This window comes from Macrotis lagotis, chromosome 5, assembly GCF_037893015.1.
Source record: "Macrotis lagotis isolate mMagLag1 chromosome 5, bilby.v1.9.chrom.fasta, whole genome shotgun sequence".
NCBI lineage: Eukaryota > Metazoa > Chordata > Mammalia > Peramelemorphia > Peramelidae > Macrotis > Macrotis lagotis.
In genome coordinates, this window is record NC_133662.1 from 35,859,508 (window position 1) to 35,879,813 (window position 20,306).

General features: G+C 37.2%; 1 protein-coding gene across 3 annotated transcripts in view; it reads right to left on the reverse strand.

Moving 5' to 3' along the window:
- Positions 1–8,482: 8,482 nt before the first annotated feature.
- Positions 8,483–20,306, reverse strand: part of ELOVL5 (ELOVL fatty acid elongase 5) — an 88,571-nt gene continuing 76,747 nt past the window's right edge. For all 3 annotated transcript variants that reach the window (XM_074237207.1, XM_074237205.1, XM_074237206.1), the window contains exons 5-8: positions 16,990–17,161; positions 14,344–14,468; positions 11,624–11,758; positions 8,483–10,362 (exon numbers count right to left, since the gene is read on the reverse strand). In XM_074237207.1, the coding sequence (XP_074093308.1) occupies positions 10,231–10,362; positions 11,624–11,758; positions 14,344–14,468; positions 16,990–17,161 (564 nt within the window). In that variant the 3' untranslated portion in view covers positions 8,483–10,230. The remainder of the gene's footprint in view (positions 10,363–11,623; positions 11,759–14,343; positions 14,469–16,989; positions 17,162–20,306) is intronic.

The following is a 20,306-nucleotide window of genomic DNA, read 5'->3' on the forward strand; positions in this document are numbered from 1 at the left end:
GTCCCCAGTTGCCAAAATTTAAAAGGTATGTAGATCTGAGCCAATTTGAGTTACTTAAGGAAGTACTCTCTTGCTAACAGTTGATAACAACCATAATAAACCTCAGTTTAAATAAGCAGCTATAATGGACAATTAGAAGCTTTAACAGTACGTGATTAATAAATTTGCTTTATTTATTTCCTGTTAACTGATTCCAGGTAGATCTTAGAGGTGAAATATAACTATATAAAGGCATATTTATATGCAAAAAGATTCTGTATCTGTGTAAATATACACATATTTAATAAGTATGTATGTTATGTGTACTATAAACAGCATGTATATATTACATAATTTACAAACATCCTGTTTATATTATATATGAGATACGTGTGTGTATATTAGGCACACAACACATAATATATTATATATAAAATATATAATATTTATATTTTATATATGTACACCATATATATTATATATCATAATGTATGCAACCATTAAATATTTATATTATATATAATTGTACACAAATATTATATATATTATAAACATATATGGAGAAGTAGAGAAAGACAAGAGAGAAATAAGGAAAGAAACAAATAAAGAGAGTGCAAGCATATGAACATAAAATATATCCAATGTTACGAATTATATGTAAATATTTCACTTGTCTCATGACCTCAAAATCAAAATTTCTAAAGGAAATTGTTTCCTAATAATAATTAGCATTTTTTTTGTGTTTTATGGTTTGCAACCTGCTTTACAAATTGGCTTTTCAGTTGCTTTTGTCATCTGACTCTCCATGACCTATTTGGAGTTTTCTTGGCAAAGATAAGAGTGGTTTGCCATTTCCTTCCCCAGGTCATTTCACAGATGACAAAACTGAGGCAAACAGGATGATTAAGTGCTTGCAGAGAGTCATAATAGCTAGTTAAGTTTCTCAGGTCAGATTTGTACTCAATCAGCACTCTAACTACTGGCCACCTGATTGCCTGTCTTATAAAAACAATCTCTTCACAAAAACCCGGGAAGGTAGGGGTTATTATTATCCCCATATAGATAAGGAAACTGACTATAGAGATTACCATTAACTGTCTGCTTGACCTCTCTAGGTTTCAGTTTATTTTTTCAAGGCCCTTTTAACTGTTGAGTCTATGATTACACCCAGCACTCGAAAAAGCCTCAATTTGCTTGTTTGGCCATTCTCTTTTAGGAGATCATCCAGTTAGTATCTGAGGCTGAGCTTCAACTCAGGTCTTCTTGTCTCCATGTCCAACACTTCATTGTTACATCTGGCTCCCTTAGTCTTCTCTAAGACCTATAATAGTGACTATGCAACATAATATAGTGAAGAGTGAGATCCCTTCTATATTGGAAGAGGCACTCTAAGCTGCTAAAATGATGACCTGACTGGGTAGAGGAGTTTCTAACAAAAAGCACTCCCTAGACCAATTAAACCACAGATCGTTTGTTTTTTTTTTTAATAAAAGGCATTCCAAGAATAGCTTAAATTCCATTTCTAAGATAGTTATATGACAATAGCAAATCACTTGATCTCTGAGACTCAATGTCCTCATCTCTAAAATCAGTTTAATAATAAACATATTGTTTCAGGTCCCAAGCAACTGTCTTAAGATTGTTAAGTTTAAAAGTGGGTGTCAATCTGCATTGGTAGAGAGCTTTTTCTCACTGGGAGTTCCTTGAACCAAAGAAATCATGGATCTTGTTCCTTGTAGTTCAGTTATGTTTGATTCTGGAGTTTTCTTGGCAAAGACACTGGACTGGTTTGCCATTCATTTCTTCTCCAGTGAATTAAGGCAAAATGAGGTTAAGTCATATAGGGTCATATAGTTATTAAGGGTCTGTAGATCAATATAAACTCAGGTCTTCCTGACTCCAGGCCTAGTGTTCTATGAGCCATCTAGTTGCCTGTGCTTTCCCTAAACTAACTATTCTGTATGCATGTCATGAAAGTAAACTGTATTGGGGCAGCTAGGTTGCACAGTGGGTAAAGCACCAGCCCTGGAGTCAGGAGTACTGGGTTCAAATCCAGTCTCAGACACTTAATTACTAGCTGTGTGGCCTTGGGCAAGCCACTTAACCCCATTTGCCTTGCAAAAACCTTTTAAAAAAAGTAAACTGTAAGTAATGATGGTGGCACTTTTTTTGTTGCTGTTTAGTCATGACTTATTTTGGGGTTTTCTTGGCAAAGATGTTAAGTTTTCTTGCTATTTCCTTCTCTAGCTCATTTTATAGATGAGGAAATTGAGGCAAACAGATTGAAGTGACCCGTCTAGGCTCACACAGGTAGTGAGGAAGATGAGTCTTCCCGATTCCTGGACCAGTGCTCTATCCACTGAGCTCCCCTAGATGCTCCATTAGCATCTATACAGCACTTTAAAGTTAAAATTTAAAACTAATATTTGTAAATATCTCATTTTACAATATCATTATCTTTACAAATGAGGGAACTGAGGCCCAAGTCAGTCACATAACTACACTGTCTGAGGATAGATTTGAACTCAGGTCTTTTTGACTCCTATGTTCTGTTCATTGTATTACCTAGCTGCCATAGGAAAGAAAAGACTAATATGTAGGCTTTAAAGATTTATGTAAGGAGCCTAGAACTAATAAAACACATGTCATTTCAGTAATTATCAAATTCTTCAAGGGAAAGGTGCAATTTTCTTAAGACAATGGGAATTGCTTCAAACTGTAACCTGGGACAGACCTTGCTTTAAAAAAATCCCAGGTCTAAGTTATGGAAAAGGTCATCACATCCAGAGAAAAACTATGAAATCAATGCAGAGAAAAGCACACTGTGTTCACTTTTTAAAACAAGTTTTTTTCTTTTTTTCTCAAGGCTTTTCCTCTCCTTAGTGCTAATTCCACTTTTATTACATGACTAATGGGCCGTCATCCTAATTCATGTCTGGCCACTGGATCTGACAGCTTCAGAGGACAAAGTGAGGTTGGTGACTTTGCATAGCACCCTCTTCCTTAAATTCAATCCACTTGCATGTCATGGCTCCACCTCCTTGCTATCGTAGCAGCCTTCAAGGACAAGCAACAACATCCTTGACCTTGGCTCTTTTCTGTTGCCCTTGTTGGGTATAAGCTGTGCTCGGAGACTAGTTTCTATTTGCTTTGAATTTAGCAAAGGAAGAGTCTGACTTATGACCATGTAGATCTGATCTCTAACTTACCAGACCCTAGAGCTATAAGAGGACCTGGAGTAGTTTGAATTGGAACTTCTTGTACCAGCAGAATGCACCATAAACTTCTCTTCCAGCATCTGTGATAACTGTCAGAGGTTCTCTGGGTAAGATTTTTCAATCATCCAGGCTGTTAGAAGAGTACACTTAGTTCTTTGCTTCATTCTTCATACTTGTTCTTTCAGTACTTGGTACTTGATTGGTACTCGTACCTTTCCAGTCTTTTACCCCTCATTTATCCCACATTCTCTGCAGGCCAGTGATGTGTCTCCTTCCTGTTCTTTGCACAAACTGTAACCCCCCACTCTTGTCTTTTCGTTGGTCTCCCTCCTCATCTGTGCCTCCTGGCTTCCTTTTAGTTCCAGAGGAAATCCCACTTCCTGTCAAAAACTCCTTAAAGATAATGCCTTCTTAGCATTGATTACCTCCAATCACACACACACACACACACACACACACACACACACACACACACACACACACACAAACACATACTCTGCATTTTTCTTTTTCTTTGCATCTCCAGAACTTAGCACAATACAAGCTTCCACAGTATATGCCTACTGTGTGCATGGTAGGCATCTGCCTAGTAGGCATTCTCATTGAATGAGTAGAAGCTTGGCAATATGAAATGGGAAAGTCATCTTAGGGAAATGGCATACCTCAAAATTCAAGGTGCCATGCCTTTGAAAGAATGGGTGCTTGTCCTTGGGAAGGATTGACTGCATTAGCTGCTATTCTTGTAGGCAATGAAATCAATCTGGATAGTTACATGGTCTAATTAAGGTTTGTGTGAAACAGACTGGCCAATATGACCAGAAAGGACAATGGGACACCAATACACTGTTGGAGTGGTGAACTCATCCAGCCTTTCTGGAGAGCAATCTGGAATTATGCCCAAAAGCATAACAAAAATGTGCATGCCCTTTGATCCAGCAATATCACTACTGGGTCTATACCCTGAAGAGATTAGGAAAAAGGGTTAAAAACATTATCTGTACAAAAATGTTCATAGAAGCCCTGTTTGTGGTGGCAAAGAAATGGAAACTGAGGGAATGTCCATCAATGGGGAATGGCTGAACAAACTGTGGTATATGTATGTCATGGAACACTATTGTTCTATTAGAACCCAGGAGGGATGGGAATTCAGGGAAGCCTGGAAGGATTTGAATGAACTGATGCTGAGTGAGATGAACATAACCAGAAAAACATTGTATACCCTAATAGCAACATGGGAGTGATGATCAACCTTAATGGACTTGCTCATACCAACAGGGCAACAATAAGGCACAATTTGGGGTTATCTGTGATGGAGAATGCCCTCTGTATCCTGAGAAAGAATTGTGGAGTCTGAACAGACCAAGGACTATTACCTTTAATTTTTTAAAAAAAAGTTGTCCTATTATGAAATTCTGCTCTATCTCTTATATGTTTCTTCCTTAAAGATACAATCTCTCTCTTATCACATTCAACTTAGATCAATGCATACTATGGGAATGATGTAAAGACTAGCAAACAGCCTTCTGTGGGGGGTGGGGTGGGAAGCAAGATTAGGGGAAAAATTTTAAATTCAAAATAAATTCAAAAAATAAAGAATGGTGTGAAAACCTAATTTAATTCATAGATTAATAGAACTAAAGTTTGAAAGGAGCTTGGAGACCATCTATCAATCCATATAAAATCCAGCATCTTTATAAAAGAGATTTTGCTAAATTCCTCATTCTATAGATGAACAAAATTTAGTCCAGGGAGGTTATAGTGATCTGTCCAATGGTATACAGATGGTAAACATTGGTGGATTTAAGCCCAGGTATTCTGACTCCAGTCAAAGCTAGTGCTTTTTCCACTGTATTCTCCCATTCCAAAATAAGATATGTAGAGTTAGATAATGAAAGAAAAATACTAGAGAGGAAGAGATATGACTGATAAATATAGCTAGATGAATAGATAGGAAGAGATATACATGACTGCAAGAAATAGCTAGATGGATAGAAGAGAAATGATTGATATGGTTAGATGGGTAGGAAGAGATAGAAATGGTTGCTAAATATAGCTAGATGCATAGATATAGATGACAGCTATAGCTAGATGAATAAGGAGACATAGACAATTGATATGGCTAGATAGTCAATAGAACATTTATTAAGCTATATGCTAAGCTTTGAGGACACAATTCTAGCAAGGAGTTTATAGTTTTTAAAATTTATTTAAGGCATTGGGGTTGACTTGTCCAAGGTCACATAGTTAGGTAATTACTGTCTGAGGTCAAATTTGAACTTGGCTCCTACTGGCCCCAGAGTTGGTGCTCTATTCACTGTGCCCCCAGCTGCTCCAGGAGTTTACATTCTAACACAAGTTTATATTCTTAATAGAAAGGGAACCTAGAAAAGGTGAGGGGTATACTCCAAGAAGGAGTATAAAGGTTTGAATCTGGAAAAATAAAGCAAAAATGTCACCTACTGAAGCCTATCAATCTAAGTTCTAAAGGGTAGATATGGAGGTGTTAAGACAAGGAGCCTGTAGGATGATGTGGAGATGACTAGAAAATAAATGTACCTTCAGTGAAGGACACTTTTGTTTTTGATACCAAAAGTAAAAGATCACATTAGAGGTGAAATTTTGGTTAAAAATAGAGTATAAGACTACTATAATCTTCTTCCTAAGGAGACTCCAGAAAGATTATGAGAAAAATGGAAAAAATTAGAGAACAGAATTTACTCCAGAAGATGCTCTGATAAATGGTCTGACAGGTTCCACCGATTCGGAAATATTTCACTATTTATTCCAAGGCTTCTCCCCCCCCCCCACCTTGGTTTTCTTTCCAGTGGAAAGGGGGGAAAGGAGAGAAAATTTTTCTTAACCTGAAAAAAAAGAAAAAGAAAAATTACAGGGTCAGTATACTTTTCTATCAAGGTTGCACTCACTTTTGATTCTCCATAATGCCACTGGAACAATCAATCATATTCCCTTTATAACTCTGCAATACAGCCCAACTAGCCTTTCTTCTGTTCTTCACATATAATTCATGATCTGTCTCCCGAGTTTTTTCACTGGCCATTTCCCATACCTACCCTACCCTACCTCTGAGTCACAGCATCCTCCTTTTCCTTCAAGACACAATCAAAAGCCTTTCCCAAATCCCCTCTAATTGCTAGGCCTCACCCTGTCCAAACCCTGTATTTAACTACTTCATATTTATTATTTACTCTGCATAAATTTCTGTATATACTTATCAAATCATATGATCGTAGTGTAATATCTGACATATATATAGTGTAATATCTGACAAATGTTAGCAATTCTGCTACATCAAAGGGTTGGGAAATGCATTCTATTGTTTGTTCTATTCCACTTAAACAGGAAGGTCAGATGTAGAGATGCCCACTGGAGCATTCAGAAACACATCATTTCCTCTAGTAATCTAGACTTTCAGAGGGGGTGGGGGAAGGAAAGGACCACCTAATCTCCATCAACTATCCCATAAGATATGTTTTCTTTGGTTAGGTGTCAGCTGATTTTAGTCATGGAACCACAAATCTCAGAATTGGAAGAGATCCCTAGATTACTTTATGTTAGTCTTGGCTCAGTTAGGAATGCTCTTGACAACATCTCTGACAAATGGTGATCCAGCTTCACTAGGAGACCTCTAGCTACTTACTGACTGAGCTGTAACTAGCTGGTTAGGCTCCTGGAGCTTGCAGACAAAAACTCCCTCTATAATAAACTTTGTAATTCAAGATGTGAAATTAATACAAATTCATTTGAAAGGGAAGGGAGAGTCTAGATTACCAGTCCAACTTGGGATCCAGGACACTGAACAGTGTTTTTTGAAGATGCTACTTCTTGGGAAAGGAGCAGTTCCCCAGATGTGAGCCAGGATCCAGGATAAAGGGAGGAAGAATTCTCTTTGAAAGCTTCCTAGTTTGTATTGGGTCTATACCCTGAAGAGATCATGAAAAAGGGTAAAAATATCACTTGTTTAAAAATATTCATAACAGCCCTGTTTGTGGTGGCAAAGAATTAGAAATTGAGTGGATGTGGATGTCCATCAATTGGGGAATGGTTGAACAAATTGTGGTATATATGTATGTTATGGAACACTATTAGAAACCAGGATGGATGGGAATTCAGGGAAGCCTGGAAGGATTTGAATGAACTGATGCTGAGTGAGATGAGCAGAACCAGAAGAACATTGTACACCTTAACAGCAACATGGGAGTGATGATCAACCTTAATGGACTGACTCATTCCATCAGTGCAACAAAAATCAGGCACAATTTGGGGGTATCTGCAATGGAGAAAACCGTTTGTATCCAGAGAAAGAACTGTGGGATTTAAACAAAGACCAAAGACTATTACCTTTAATTAAAAAAAAAAACACGTCATCTTATTATGTAATTTTTCTCTCTTATACTTTTTTTTTCCCCTTAAGGATATGACTTCTCTCTCATCACACTCAACTTAGATCAATGTATACCATGGAAACAATGTGGGGGGTAGGGGGAGGGAAGTGAGATTAGGGGGGAAAATTGTAAAATTCAAAATAAATAAATTTAAAAACCAAAAAAAAAAAAATACAAAAAAAAAGAAAGCTTCCTAGTTTGAATAATTTTTGCTATATTATAACAAGGAGCTAAATTCAATAGGCATACATATGACTGCTAAAAGGTAAATAATGTATTTTTAAATTATGTAATTTATTAAATAATAATTTAAAAAACTGGAGCACAGACTAGGGTCTTTTAATTTCTTGTTTTTCCAGTCTTAGTTAACTATAGCTCTACCTTGAAGTAGCCTATTCTGCCTTTGGACACTTTAATTTTTGAGGAAGTTTTTTCTTGACCCAGTCTTTTTTTTTTCTTTTTTGCAATTTCCACCTATTGCTGCTCTTATCTTGCATTTCAATGCCTTGTTAACCACCTTAGCCTTCTTAGTCCAAAGATCACTCTCCTTGACAAAGAAAACAGAAGCAAAACAGATCATTAGTTCTGTCTTCTTTATCCATTACAATTATCCAGTCCACCTCATGTATTCCTGTCCCTTCTTTGATTTAACTCTCACCCCCCCCAAGTATCCTTTGCATTCTAAGGGGTACCAACACCTCTTGTAGCCCTGGCACCCACTGGGGGGCCCCTTCACCAATTTGAGAGCGCACAAACACCAAGAAACTCAAGCACAGATAATCAAAAATGTTTTAATGATTAACGTTTTGACATTGTTTAACAATGTGGGTATATCCAGATGAGCTAAAGATTTATTTCTAGCACACTTAGCACTATTGAGTATTATAGCTTCTGTACTGAAATATGTAAAGACTTTTGCAAACTGGTACCTAGGAATGAAGACATATGCATACACACATACACTCTCTAGTTTTGACAAGGTAATGTAAACAGATGCCATGACTTCTTCAAAACAAGTAAAGAAAACCCACAAGACTAAGAGAACTCAGTAGTTCTCCTAAGATATGGATGTGCAAAATTAAAGCATGGTAAACTGATATTTACATAAATATCAAACCAACAGTCTATACATTTAGATCCATGATTCTCTAAGACATATTGCATGAGTGGTTAAATGTAATTGCTGCTCAGTGAATAAGGTATTTATTTATAGGCTAAGTTCCAACACTTTAAAAGACATATATAGTAGCTCTTGTCTATTTTTGCCACTAAAGAGTGCAAGACAAGATTTTTACAGTAAGCAGTATATCATTTTTTTAAATAAGCAGTTCTAAACAAATCTTTAGATGCCAAGCGGAAAAATTACAGGTGATATAGAAGACTTACATGAAAAAAATCATCTCCAAATTTCCCAGTTCTCTCTTCTACTGTAGCTATCTGTTTAAATTTTACCTTAAAAAAAAAAAAACAAACCCCAAATTTGGAAAAGGGTTCTCTCTTCTCTTTTTGGCAATCTAGGTACATTAAAAAAAACAAAAAACTATTTTGCATCTGAACAGATAGCAGTACAGAAACCAGTCTAAATATGACCCCTGCCAACCAATTATATAGATCATCTGTAGGACTGTGTTATGTCAAAAGTATTCAGTTGTCTTTTTGGAAAGGTATGTATCCTACCCTCGATGTGTGAAACAAAACCAGCATTGTTCCCCTGTATAAAAGCCACTTAGCAATTTGTAGTTGAGAAATTAACAACAGTCGGTCCACCACACACTCTTCTTTAAACCTTAAAGACAAGCTATATATACACACACACACACACCCCTACACGTATATATATATATGTATATATCTCCTGTCATGGTTGCTCTAGCGCACATTTTTATTTTTATTTTTTTACATTAATAGCGGCACGCAAAATAAAAAAATACAATCTGTTAAAAAGTTAAACTGATTGCTCCATTAGAATCTAGGCCTGCTTAAAGAAAGCCAATATTATAAAACTGGAGGTGCCATTGCTGATTTCACTGAAACTTGCACAAGCCACTTAAAATTATGCTTCAGACATTATTCATCTCATGAATTGTGGTCTTTCTAAATGGAACATATAAGAAAATCAATTTAAAAACAAAAACAAACAAAAAAACCCTTAAAATATAACCTTAATTTTAAACTGAAAAGCTTTGGGCCCTGCTTTTTTTTTTCTGTTAAACTTTTAAGGCATGTGTGTTTATCTCTACCAAAACAACTTACAAATTTACATTTACAATCACATGCATGATCTACAGTTAAAAAAAAATGAGACTGGATTACAGTGTTTGGAAATTGTGAATCACAATTCAGCACCTATCATATTGACTAATAAGGCAACAGCAGTGTCATTTACTATAATAATACTCCTTTCCACAGTCTAGAGCAGGGTCAGTAAGAGCCCAGAATTATTAAAAAATCTTATGCCTACTTTAATAATCTTTATACAATTTTTCTAGTTTGCACTGGTTAAGTCCTACATAAATCACACTATTGCAGGCAGGAATAGTTACAGTAGCTGTTAGGAGTATCAGTGCACAACTCACATTGTGCTTACAATCAGATGATTTTGTTGTCTGGGGTTTCTAAATGTTTGGTCTTCAATCCTTCCTTTGTTTTCTTGGTTTCACATTGTTTTCCAGAGAAGAAAAGTTGTTTGTGTGCCCGTTCACTGCAGTCATGGACCCATTCTGATAGTCTTTCCTTCGGGCAGATGCCTTCTTATTGTAAGTCTGAGGAGTACAAGGGTAAATGGGATTTTAATATGGTGGCCAAAATGACCTCTCTTGGGAAAGGAGGAGGGTGGGTAAGGCTATATAAACCATCTGATAGAGATGTTGATATAAAAATCTAAAAATCCATTGGGGGGGGAGGATTTGTTTCTTTTCTTTTTAAATTATAATGTGAAATGACCTTTGAGGTCAGTAACCACCCAACACACTGGAAGGCAGGGTAGTAATGTAGGGAGGGTATAGGGCTTTGGATTATGGAAGATCCGGATTTGAAACTATGTCTCTAACATCTTTGGGATGAGTGATTGTGGGCAAGTTACTTATCCTCTGAACCTCAGTTTTCCTATCTATAAAATACTGATAATAATATAATTTCTCAGTACAACAAATTACAAAGCAGGTAGTGGTTATTGTCCGACTCTCTGGGGTTTTCATGGCAAAGATAGTGGAGGGGTTTGTCATTTCCTTCTCCAGATCATTTTAAGGATAAGGAAACTGAGGCAAACAGGGTGAAGTGACTTGCCCAGAGTCACACAGCTACTAAATGTCTGAGGTCACATTTGAACTCAGAAATATCAGTGTTGCTTGACCTGGCAGTCTATTCACTGTATGAAGTAAGTACTGATTGAATTATAAAAGCTATTTTCTGCAAGTTCTCTGTATCAATGAAATCACAAGTCTGATCTAAAAATGCCTATGTATCTATGTCAAAGGAATCTTGCAGCACCACAAATTTGGTATAGGAGATGCATAATAAGCAAACTCCCTTTACCAGGGCAGATATGTCCTGCTTTACAACTTAAAGGTCTTAGGGAACTAATTGGGTCACTGAGAAGAATCAGAAGTATATCAGAGGCAGGGTTTGAACTCAGGTTTTCCCAACTTTGAGGCAACACTTCTGTAGGACACTTATATTAATTAGAACCTTACAAGGATCATTTCCTATTAATCACTATGAGAATTTTCCATTGATGAGCAGCTCTCAAGTGGGAACCCTGAGGATTCTGGTCATAAGATTTGAGTGGAAATCACTTTATAGAACTACTTCAGAATAGAGAACTCATGTAAGCGAAAACCTTCATGAAGCCCCTTCTTTTTTACAAGTTATTAATCTGGAGTCTAAGGTGAGGTACTGATAAAGTATTTAAATTCAAAAAGCATTGGAGAAATGTCTTTAAAATCTTCCTAGATATAGCATCAAATCAGCCCAAATTATATCAAATACAAGTTGTTATTGCTATTGTTTTAAAAGTGATTTTACCTGAATATAGAAATTTGTGAAGAGGGTAATCAATGAAATCATGTAGCCAATCTGGAAGTATAACCAGCCCAGAGGAAACGCACAAGGCCACACAACACCACAGCTAGTCTGAATGATTGTCAACACAAACTGGAGCTGTTGGGGAAAGGGAAAAAATGGGGGAAGAGGGAAAGCACACAAAGAATTAGCTTCATAATTCATTATCATAACATGATACAGAATATAACATACCTCTATAAATACCTAGATAATCCAATGAAAAGCCTTTCTAAGATCATAATCATAATTAATAAAATGATGATGATGATGATGATGAAAATGATGATAATAATGCACTAGCAAATGGAGTGAACTCTAACATGTTGTAACTTGAGAGAATACATAAGTTCCTTTAGGGAAGGGGCTGTATTTCATTTTGAATCCCCAGTATCTAGTAGTGGAAATAATAAATATATAGAGGTTTTACAGAATGGTCTATCTATATCTATATCTATATATCTCTCTATATATCTGTATATATAGATATACACACACATATAAATAAATACTGAATTGATGAATACATATTTAGTTTGGGTTTTTTAAAAAAAATTTTGTTTTAAGGGGAAGAGGAAGGGAATGAGTGTAATATGGAAATTTCCTGCTATAGCAGGAAATGTGAAAAATAGCTAATAGAGTGTTTCTTACTTCTCATGCCTGAATATTTCTTTTAGGAAAAGGCACTATCAGACTTGAAATTTTACGGGGAGGAGGAAGTTAAGCTAAATGAAAACTACATGAAACAGCTCTCAGAAAAAAGTTAAAATGCTAGAAACAATATATTGCTGCTACAGAGTGTTTAAATTCTGTCAAATTAATAACAGTGTAGGAGGCTGTTTTTGCTGAAGACTTATTTTAAAAAATAACATTAAAGTGAATCCATTTAGAATAACTCTGAAAATAAAAAAAGAGGGGAAATTACGGGCAGGTCTTTCCTGCTTCCAAAAATACAGGTCCCTCAACAAACCTGAGTTTCCAAAAGATCATTAGAATTCTGTAAACTGGAGAATTGGTTGTTCTGATCTTTGTTCTGTTGGACGTTGCTACACAATTAAGTCTATTTTTCCCCTTTAGATGATCAAACAACTAAAAAAATAAGCATTCATAAAGAACCAGTCCAACTTTGTGTCAAGGTCCAAGAATACAAAGATATAACCCTGCCCTCCAGGAGCTAACATTCTATCAGGGAAGAAATGTTAGAGGGCTATCCTCTGAAAGGCACTTAATGTTAGAGGCACTTCATCCTTACATATCTTCTATTTACTTGCCTATGTGTTATTTCCCCTTAGTCCATGAGGATGGAGCTGCTACCCTGAAATACTGTGTATTTCAAACAGTATCTAACATATTCGTAAAAAAGAACTGGGGGAAATTAAGGAAGCCTACTTTGAATAAAAACTTCTAAGAAAAATCTTTAACAATTAAAGATTTGTCTGGAGAATTCTGCATTCACTTAGCTTATTTAAAGTACATTGCTCTCCTTTTTTTTTTCCCCTAGTTTCACCTCTGGGATATTTGGGTAATGTTATGAATAGTTACTGAGGATGCATGTTGTCCCTCTTCTATACTGCTGGCTACTTGAGGTCAGAAAAATAATTTAAAACAGAACATATACAAAGCAGAACAGCTGGAGGGATCACGAAAGATGTCCTGTTAGGAGCTAGGAGCTAGGAGCAAGGTGGCCTTCAAGTTGAATTTTTTTTTTTTTAGGATTTTGCAAGGCAAATGGGGTTAAATGGCTTGCCCAAGGCCACACAGCTAGGTAATTATTAAGTGTCAGAGACTGGACTTGAACCCAGGTACTCCTGATTCCAGGGCCGGTGAGCCACCTAGCCGCCCCTCAAGTTGAATTCTGAAGGAAGAGTACACTCTGGCCACAGGCAAGCATAGGCGAGGGCAAGGAGATAAAAGAATGGAATGTAAGGTATGGGAGAGAATAACAGGGAACCTTTGGCTGGAATGGAGACTTCTTGAGGGAAGGGGTCATGTACAATAAGCCTGAGGGCTGTTTAATGCAAACCTATGCCCTCTAACCACAGAAGTATTGCACAGCTAATACCTACGTGGAAGGGAGGTATCCCCCAGAGAGGGTGATCTCATAAGCCACTGGAATAATATAGTTGACTATTAATTTAATGGGGAGTCTTAGGAGCCCAGAATGATAATGGTCACTGGGAAATTCTTTGGGAAAGGTAAGGTAAGCCATCAGGCTCAACCAGGTGCTTCAAGTGTTTATTATGTTCTTAATTTTGGCAGCAAGTTAGCCCTTCAATGAAGGGCTACTAAGCTCAACAACAAACCCTTGCATATAATGAGGTTCTCCAAAAAATGTCTGCTGATTGAAGTTTAGTTCTCCTACTTTTAAAGCCCAGCAAACAGTTCTTAGCTGTCTGACTCACAAGAAATGGTCTGCATAGGCAGGGAGCTTACATAAGGATCATACATTAGAGCTGGGAGGGATCTGAAGAGGTCAGAGAGTCCAACTTCCTCATTTTACAGAGGAGGAAGCTGCTGAAGCCCAGAGTCTCCCCACCTTGGATTTAGAAGCCCACACTGCCCCACCTTCCCCACTCCCCCACCCCAACTCACACAAGGGCCCAGACAAAGAACATCCAGCCAAGCAGCTAGCAGGACTGCCTTTCGGAGGACAGCCACAACCAGAAGAGGCTAGAATCACTCACCAGCTGTCCCTGAGTGATGTATTTCTTCCACCACAAATACGGGCGCATGGATGGAACAGCAGACAGACCATAGTAAGAGTACATGAGGACGTGAATAAAGCTGTTAAGGGTGGCACCAAAGTAGGCTGTAGAGGTTGGAGGGGAGAGAAATGGGAAGGTCATGTCATCATAGTTTTTCATGTCATAGGTTAAAAAATTTACCAGGCTTGGGAAACTTGAAAGACAAGAGAGAATTCCTAAGCAAGAGCCTTGTCAACCATCTCAGCATAAACATATACCATATAGTTTTAAGCTGAATGTATTCTCAGGGCTGCTAGAGCTCACTCTTACTTTACAGGTCATCAATTAAGATCCTACGGAGATCAACTAGTCTTGAAATCTTCATTTTAAAGATGAGGAAACTGAGGCCCACAGGGCACTCAAATCATAAAGCTTAGGAAATGGACTATGATTGAATTGGTGGAAGAGTATGAAGCCTCTATATATCAGGGAATTCAAGCTGAGGTCTAGTCTTACCCCTAAGCCAATTCTGGGAAAGTCACAAAGTCATTATGCCTCAGAATCCTTATAAGTCAAATGGAAAGGGTCATACATGTCAGACCTTGTATTTCACAGGGTTCAATGACAGAATTTCTTTGAAAAATCTGTAAGATGGTATTATTGCTATTGGGAATTTAAAAAGTTAAATTACATGCAAAAGTCAGCCTTGCTATATAGTAGAAGCAACAGTAATCTCAAGAGTTGAGGAACCTCAACTCTAGGCCCCCAACCTTGCTACTAACTGGATGGGTGATCTCAAGAGTTCTGGACATGGAATCAATAGTCCTGGGTTCCAATCCCACCTAAGATCTTCAATAAATATGAGTGTGACTATTGGCAAATCATGTTAACTTCTTAGAACCTCAGCATCAAGTGAAAAATGGGGATAATCCTTCAGGGACTAGCTTTGTCAATGCTGAACTGATGGAGAAAGGCAGTAATTAATGACATGAAAAGGAAACAGTATGATGAAGTGGTAAAGGCAATGAATTTGGAGTCAAGGAATCCAAGTTCAATCCTAGTTCTGGTATTCAGTCCCTATGGAACAAATCTTTTAACCTCCTGCTCAGTTTCCTTGTCTGTATTGGGAGAGGATAGACTTGGATAATCTCTTAAAGCCTCTTACAGCTCTCTAAGGCTATGATCCTATGAAAAATGAAGTCTAAAGAAACCAGCCAGACTGAATGTGCCAGAAGGCAACCATCAAACAAAATTCAGGGGGGTTAGAAATTTTAAATTAAGTTATTTGTTAAACCTTTTTGCATAATGAGATTCCTATCAAGAGGAATAGCTGTTCTGGGCTAAGCACTGGTTGAACTCAAAGGCTGATATTTTGTGTAGTGAAAATCAGAAGCCCCCCCTCAGCAAAAACAAAGACAACTGTCTACGAGATTTCATTTTCAGTTTTCAAATTCTATCAAGAAATGAAAACTATACACATACTAATGGAAAAATGACATGGATTATACAATATATAAGTGGGATTTTTAAAGTGCAATTTTATGAAAATAATAATAATAAAAACAAGAAGCATTTATATATAGTGCTTAATGTCTGCAAAGGCATTCAACACATTCTTTCATTTAATACCCAAGACAACCCAGTGAAGTAGATGTTATTATTCCATTTTATAGATGAGAAAATAGAGGTTAGTAGAGATTTAGGATATGCAACTTACTAAGTACCTGGGAAAGGATTTGAACTCATCTTGTCTCCAAGTCTACTGGCTCTATTTACTATGCTATAGCTAACCTGGCCTACTCAGGGGTTCACAGATTTAGAATAGGAGGAACCTTAGCAGGCATCTAGTCTAAACATTCTCATTCGACAGATATGTACACTGAGATTCAGGGAAGTTGGTTGACACAAGCTCATGGGAGTAGAGATTTAAGAGAGAGAGAGAGAGAGAGAGAGAGAGAGAGAGAGAGAGAGAGAGAGAGAGAGAGAGAGAGAGATATCTAGAGCTAGTTCAATTACCTTATTTTACAGATAGAGAAACTGAAGTCCAATAACTTAGGTTCATAGGATCTTGAATTTAATGGTGGAAAGCAGTGACTGTGAGAGACAGGATTTGAAGCCAGGTGCTCTAACTTCAAATCTAGTGCTTTTTTGTTGTGCTGCCAGGTCTACTCTACTCTTCTGAGACTCAAACACAGTTTAGAAGGGAAAGAAAATCCCCCCAAATCACCTTAAAGAAGAAGGGGATTAACCCTGGGGAAAGAGAAAAAAAAATCTGGGAAAGAAGCAAGACGTTCAGGGGATCCCTGGTCAGCAAGTACATAGCTAGTTAGTTGACTTAGAATAAGACTAGACTTCTTATAAGCTCCCCAGTTTGGGTTGTCTTCTCTTATTTATTCCATTAAGCTAATTTGCCAAATTAGTACAGAATAATTATTATGGGGGGGGATGATTATATTTCAGTTTTACCCTCTCTCCCTAGTCCACACAAACCTGCTCTAGACAAATAAGACATCAAAGTCCAAATTCTTGAGTTTCAGCCATTTTAAACAGGCAGAGGCAGTCACCCCTCACCCAATGCTCCCAGATTCAGCCTGCCATCTTTGCACATGCATCTGACAAAGTCATTTCAATCTGAATAATACTTACAGTGACCACAGGGCACCCAGTTCATGACAAACCACCAGATATTCAGCATGGAGGCGTGGTGGTACACATGCAGTACAGTGATCTGATGGTTGTTCTTTCGTAAAATAAAGAAGAAGGTGTCCATAAACTCAATGAGTTTGGAGAAGTAGTACCACCAGAGGACCCGGATGATCTAACAGGAATAATAGACAACAATAACCATAATAAACATCTTTCATTTATACACAGCTTTAAGATTTGTCAAGTGCTCTTTACAAATATTAACTCATTTGATTCTCACAACTATCCTGGACAGGCAGGTTTTATTATTATCTCCATTTTACAAATGAGGAAACCAGGGCAGGTATGTGTTAAATGACTCACCCAGGGTAACACAACAATTGTCTGAGGCTGGATTTGAACAGGCCTACCCAGGCTGTGGAGAGAGAATGGAGACAGTGTCAAAAGGACTCATCTTTCAAGTAACTTACAGGCTGTGTGATTTTGGGCAAATCATTTGACCATGTTTGCCTTAGTTTCTGCATCTGTAAAAAGAGCTAAAGAAGGAAATGGAGCACCATTCCAGTATCTTTGCCAAGAAAACTCCAAACAAGATCAGACATGACTGAAAAGAATCAAACAAAACTTCCTGATGCCAGGTCCAGTGCTCTAATATTGCACTACCTACCTGCCTTTAAGAAGAAGAAGTGGAGAAGAAAGAGGATGATGGCATGGTTATTGGGAAGTCTTTCCAAAGTTGTCTTGCTGTGGATATTACAGGGGGTCCTAAAAGTCATAGTGCAGGGGTAGTTAGGTGGCACAGTGAATAGAGCATCAACCCTGGAGTCAGGAGGACCCAAGTTCAAATCCAGCCTCAGACACTTAATTATTGCCTAGCTGTGTGATCTTGGGTAAGTCACTTAACCCCATTGCCTTAAATAAAAAAAAAAGTCATAGTGTGGGTTTAAGCTAGAGTTTGTAACTTTTGGGACAAATTTCTCACCTTTGTTAATAGCTTATTTTAACTTAAAACTGCACTATGACTTTTGGGACATCTTGAATTTCTATTTAGCCCTCAAAAGAGTCACACAGAGTGTCTGTTAATGTCTAACAAAGATACAAAGGAGGAGGCCAGTACCTTCCATTATGGCTTTGAAGTCCTGTGTTTGGCAAGGTGAATACAGAATTACAGAAGTGAGAAGACCAGGCTCAATAGATGCTCATGTGGAAAGGGAGGAAACCATCAGCTCAATGTGAATCAACAGAGAATCATACCGCTGCCAAAACCAAAATAAAACCAACCAATCAAGATCTCCAGTTGCATTAAGAGCCTAAAGCCCAGAACCAGGAAGCTGATGGTTCCACTGTCTTCTACTCTGGGTAAAGATCCATAGGGACACATATGGAAAGGACCTCAAGAGTGTATCCAAAAGATCCCCTCATTTCAAAGGAAACTAAGGTACAGAGAGAAGTGATTTGCTTAAGGTCATAAAGATGAGCTACAAGTGAGACAGAGTTGGGATTTGAGCCTGAGTCATTTAATGACAAATCTGGGACTCTCCACTATATCAATGGTTCTGTAGTCTCCTGGGGGTGGAGAGGTTCATTTCAGGAAGTCTACAAGGTCAAAATAATTTTCACAGTAACATTAAGGTTATTTGAAGTTAAAATATTCCTTCTACAGGTGGCTAGGTGGTGCAGTAGATAGAGCACCGGACCTGAAGTCAGGAGTTAAAATCCAGCCTCAGACAATTACCTAGCTGTGTGGCCTTGGGCAAGCCACTTAACCCCATTGCCTTGCAACCCCCCCCAAATATTCCTTCCTATCCCAACAACATTTTTGTGGAAGGCTTAATTGCCTTCATAAATGCTTCAATCAAAACAATGTTACAATAAGTTGAATGCACAAAAGCTGGTAAGAATCTAGCTATTTTTAAAATTATGGCAGACATTAAAGAAATTTGCACAAATATACTTAAAAAACTCTTCTAACTTCTTTTTTTATCTTAGAAAATAGTTATTTTTCATTTAAAAATTTAAAATGGCTTATTTTAAATGATCAATACATATACTTTAATATTTGAGAACCACTGTGCTTTGCTTGACATGTTAGCAAATTTGAATATAACTGGAAGAAAATAACTGAGATATCATGAGAATCCTCGAAGGAAATTAAAGAAATTGGAGAACAGAAGACTTAGGGACTGAGAAAATATGGTCACAATCTTTAAATACTTAACTGTATGAAAGAGGAATTATTTTCTATTTGATAGACAGAAGAACCACAGTTAAAAGATCCCACAGATGTGGGATCAACAGATGAAACAAGCCAAAAAAAATTCCAATAATTCGAGCAATCCCAAAGTATGATGCATTGTCTTATGTGGTAGTGATTTCCCTGTCCCTTGGAGTATTCAAGCAGAGGTAGCATAGAATTACTATTCTGTCTATAGGAGAGGAAGGGAATTCTTGCTTTGAATAGGGGGTTGCTTCTTCAGTGATTTTAAAGTAGTGAAATCACTCTCAAGAGTTGTTGAAGATTTAGACACCAAGTTAAGTTTGCCAGTTCTTATAACTTTTTAAGAATACAGCAGTAAAGCGAGAAATGACAATAAGTGAAGATATTTAAAAGGGGTCATCAACACCCACATTAAAAATTGAAAAGTATGGGCTCTTTGGATTCCCTTTGAATATAATCAATATAAGAAAAGACTCCTTGATTTCAGTGAATGAAATATGACAGAAAAAAAAAGGGAGTCCTAATCTTTCAGGATTTTTCAGAATAAGAAGTACAACAACAGAGAACAAAGTCTGTGACTGCTGACTTCAATCTTGGAACTGATTTCTTTTAAGAGGGGAAGAGAGGGGCAGCTAGGTGGCACAATGGATAGAGCATCAGCCCTGGAGTCAGGAGAACCTGAGTTCAAATTCGAACTCAGACACTTGCAGTCTTCAAGTTCCTTTCTATGCTTAAAATTATTCTCAATAAAGGATTAAATAAATAAAATATCAATAAAAGAAAAATAAAATAAAAAAGCTTTTGTTTATGTGGATTATATCAATATTTGCAGTAAGCAGTATTAAGCACCTAATTCCAATGCCTTGCAAAAACCTTAAAAAAAAGGCTTCCCATAATCTGATTCCAACTTAACTTTTCCTTCTATCTTGAATGTCTCCCTCCCAATCTCAAGCTCTGTCCATCTAACTTATCTTTCAATCAATAAGCATTTATTAAGTGCCTCTATATACCAGATGCTATGTTAGCTCAGAGATAACAAAGAAATTAAATAATCCTTGCCCTCTAAGAGCATTCTCTGAAGATAGAATAAATAAAATAA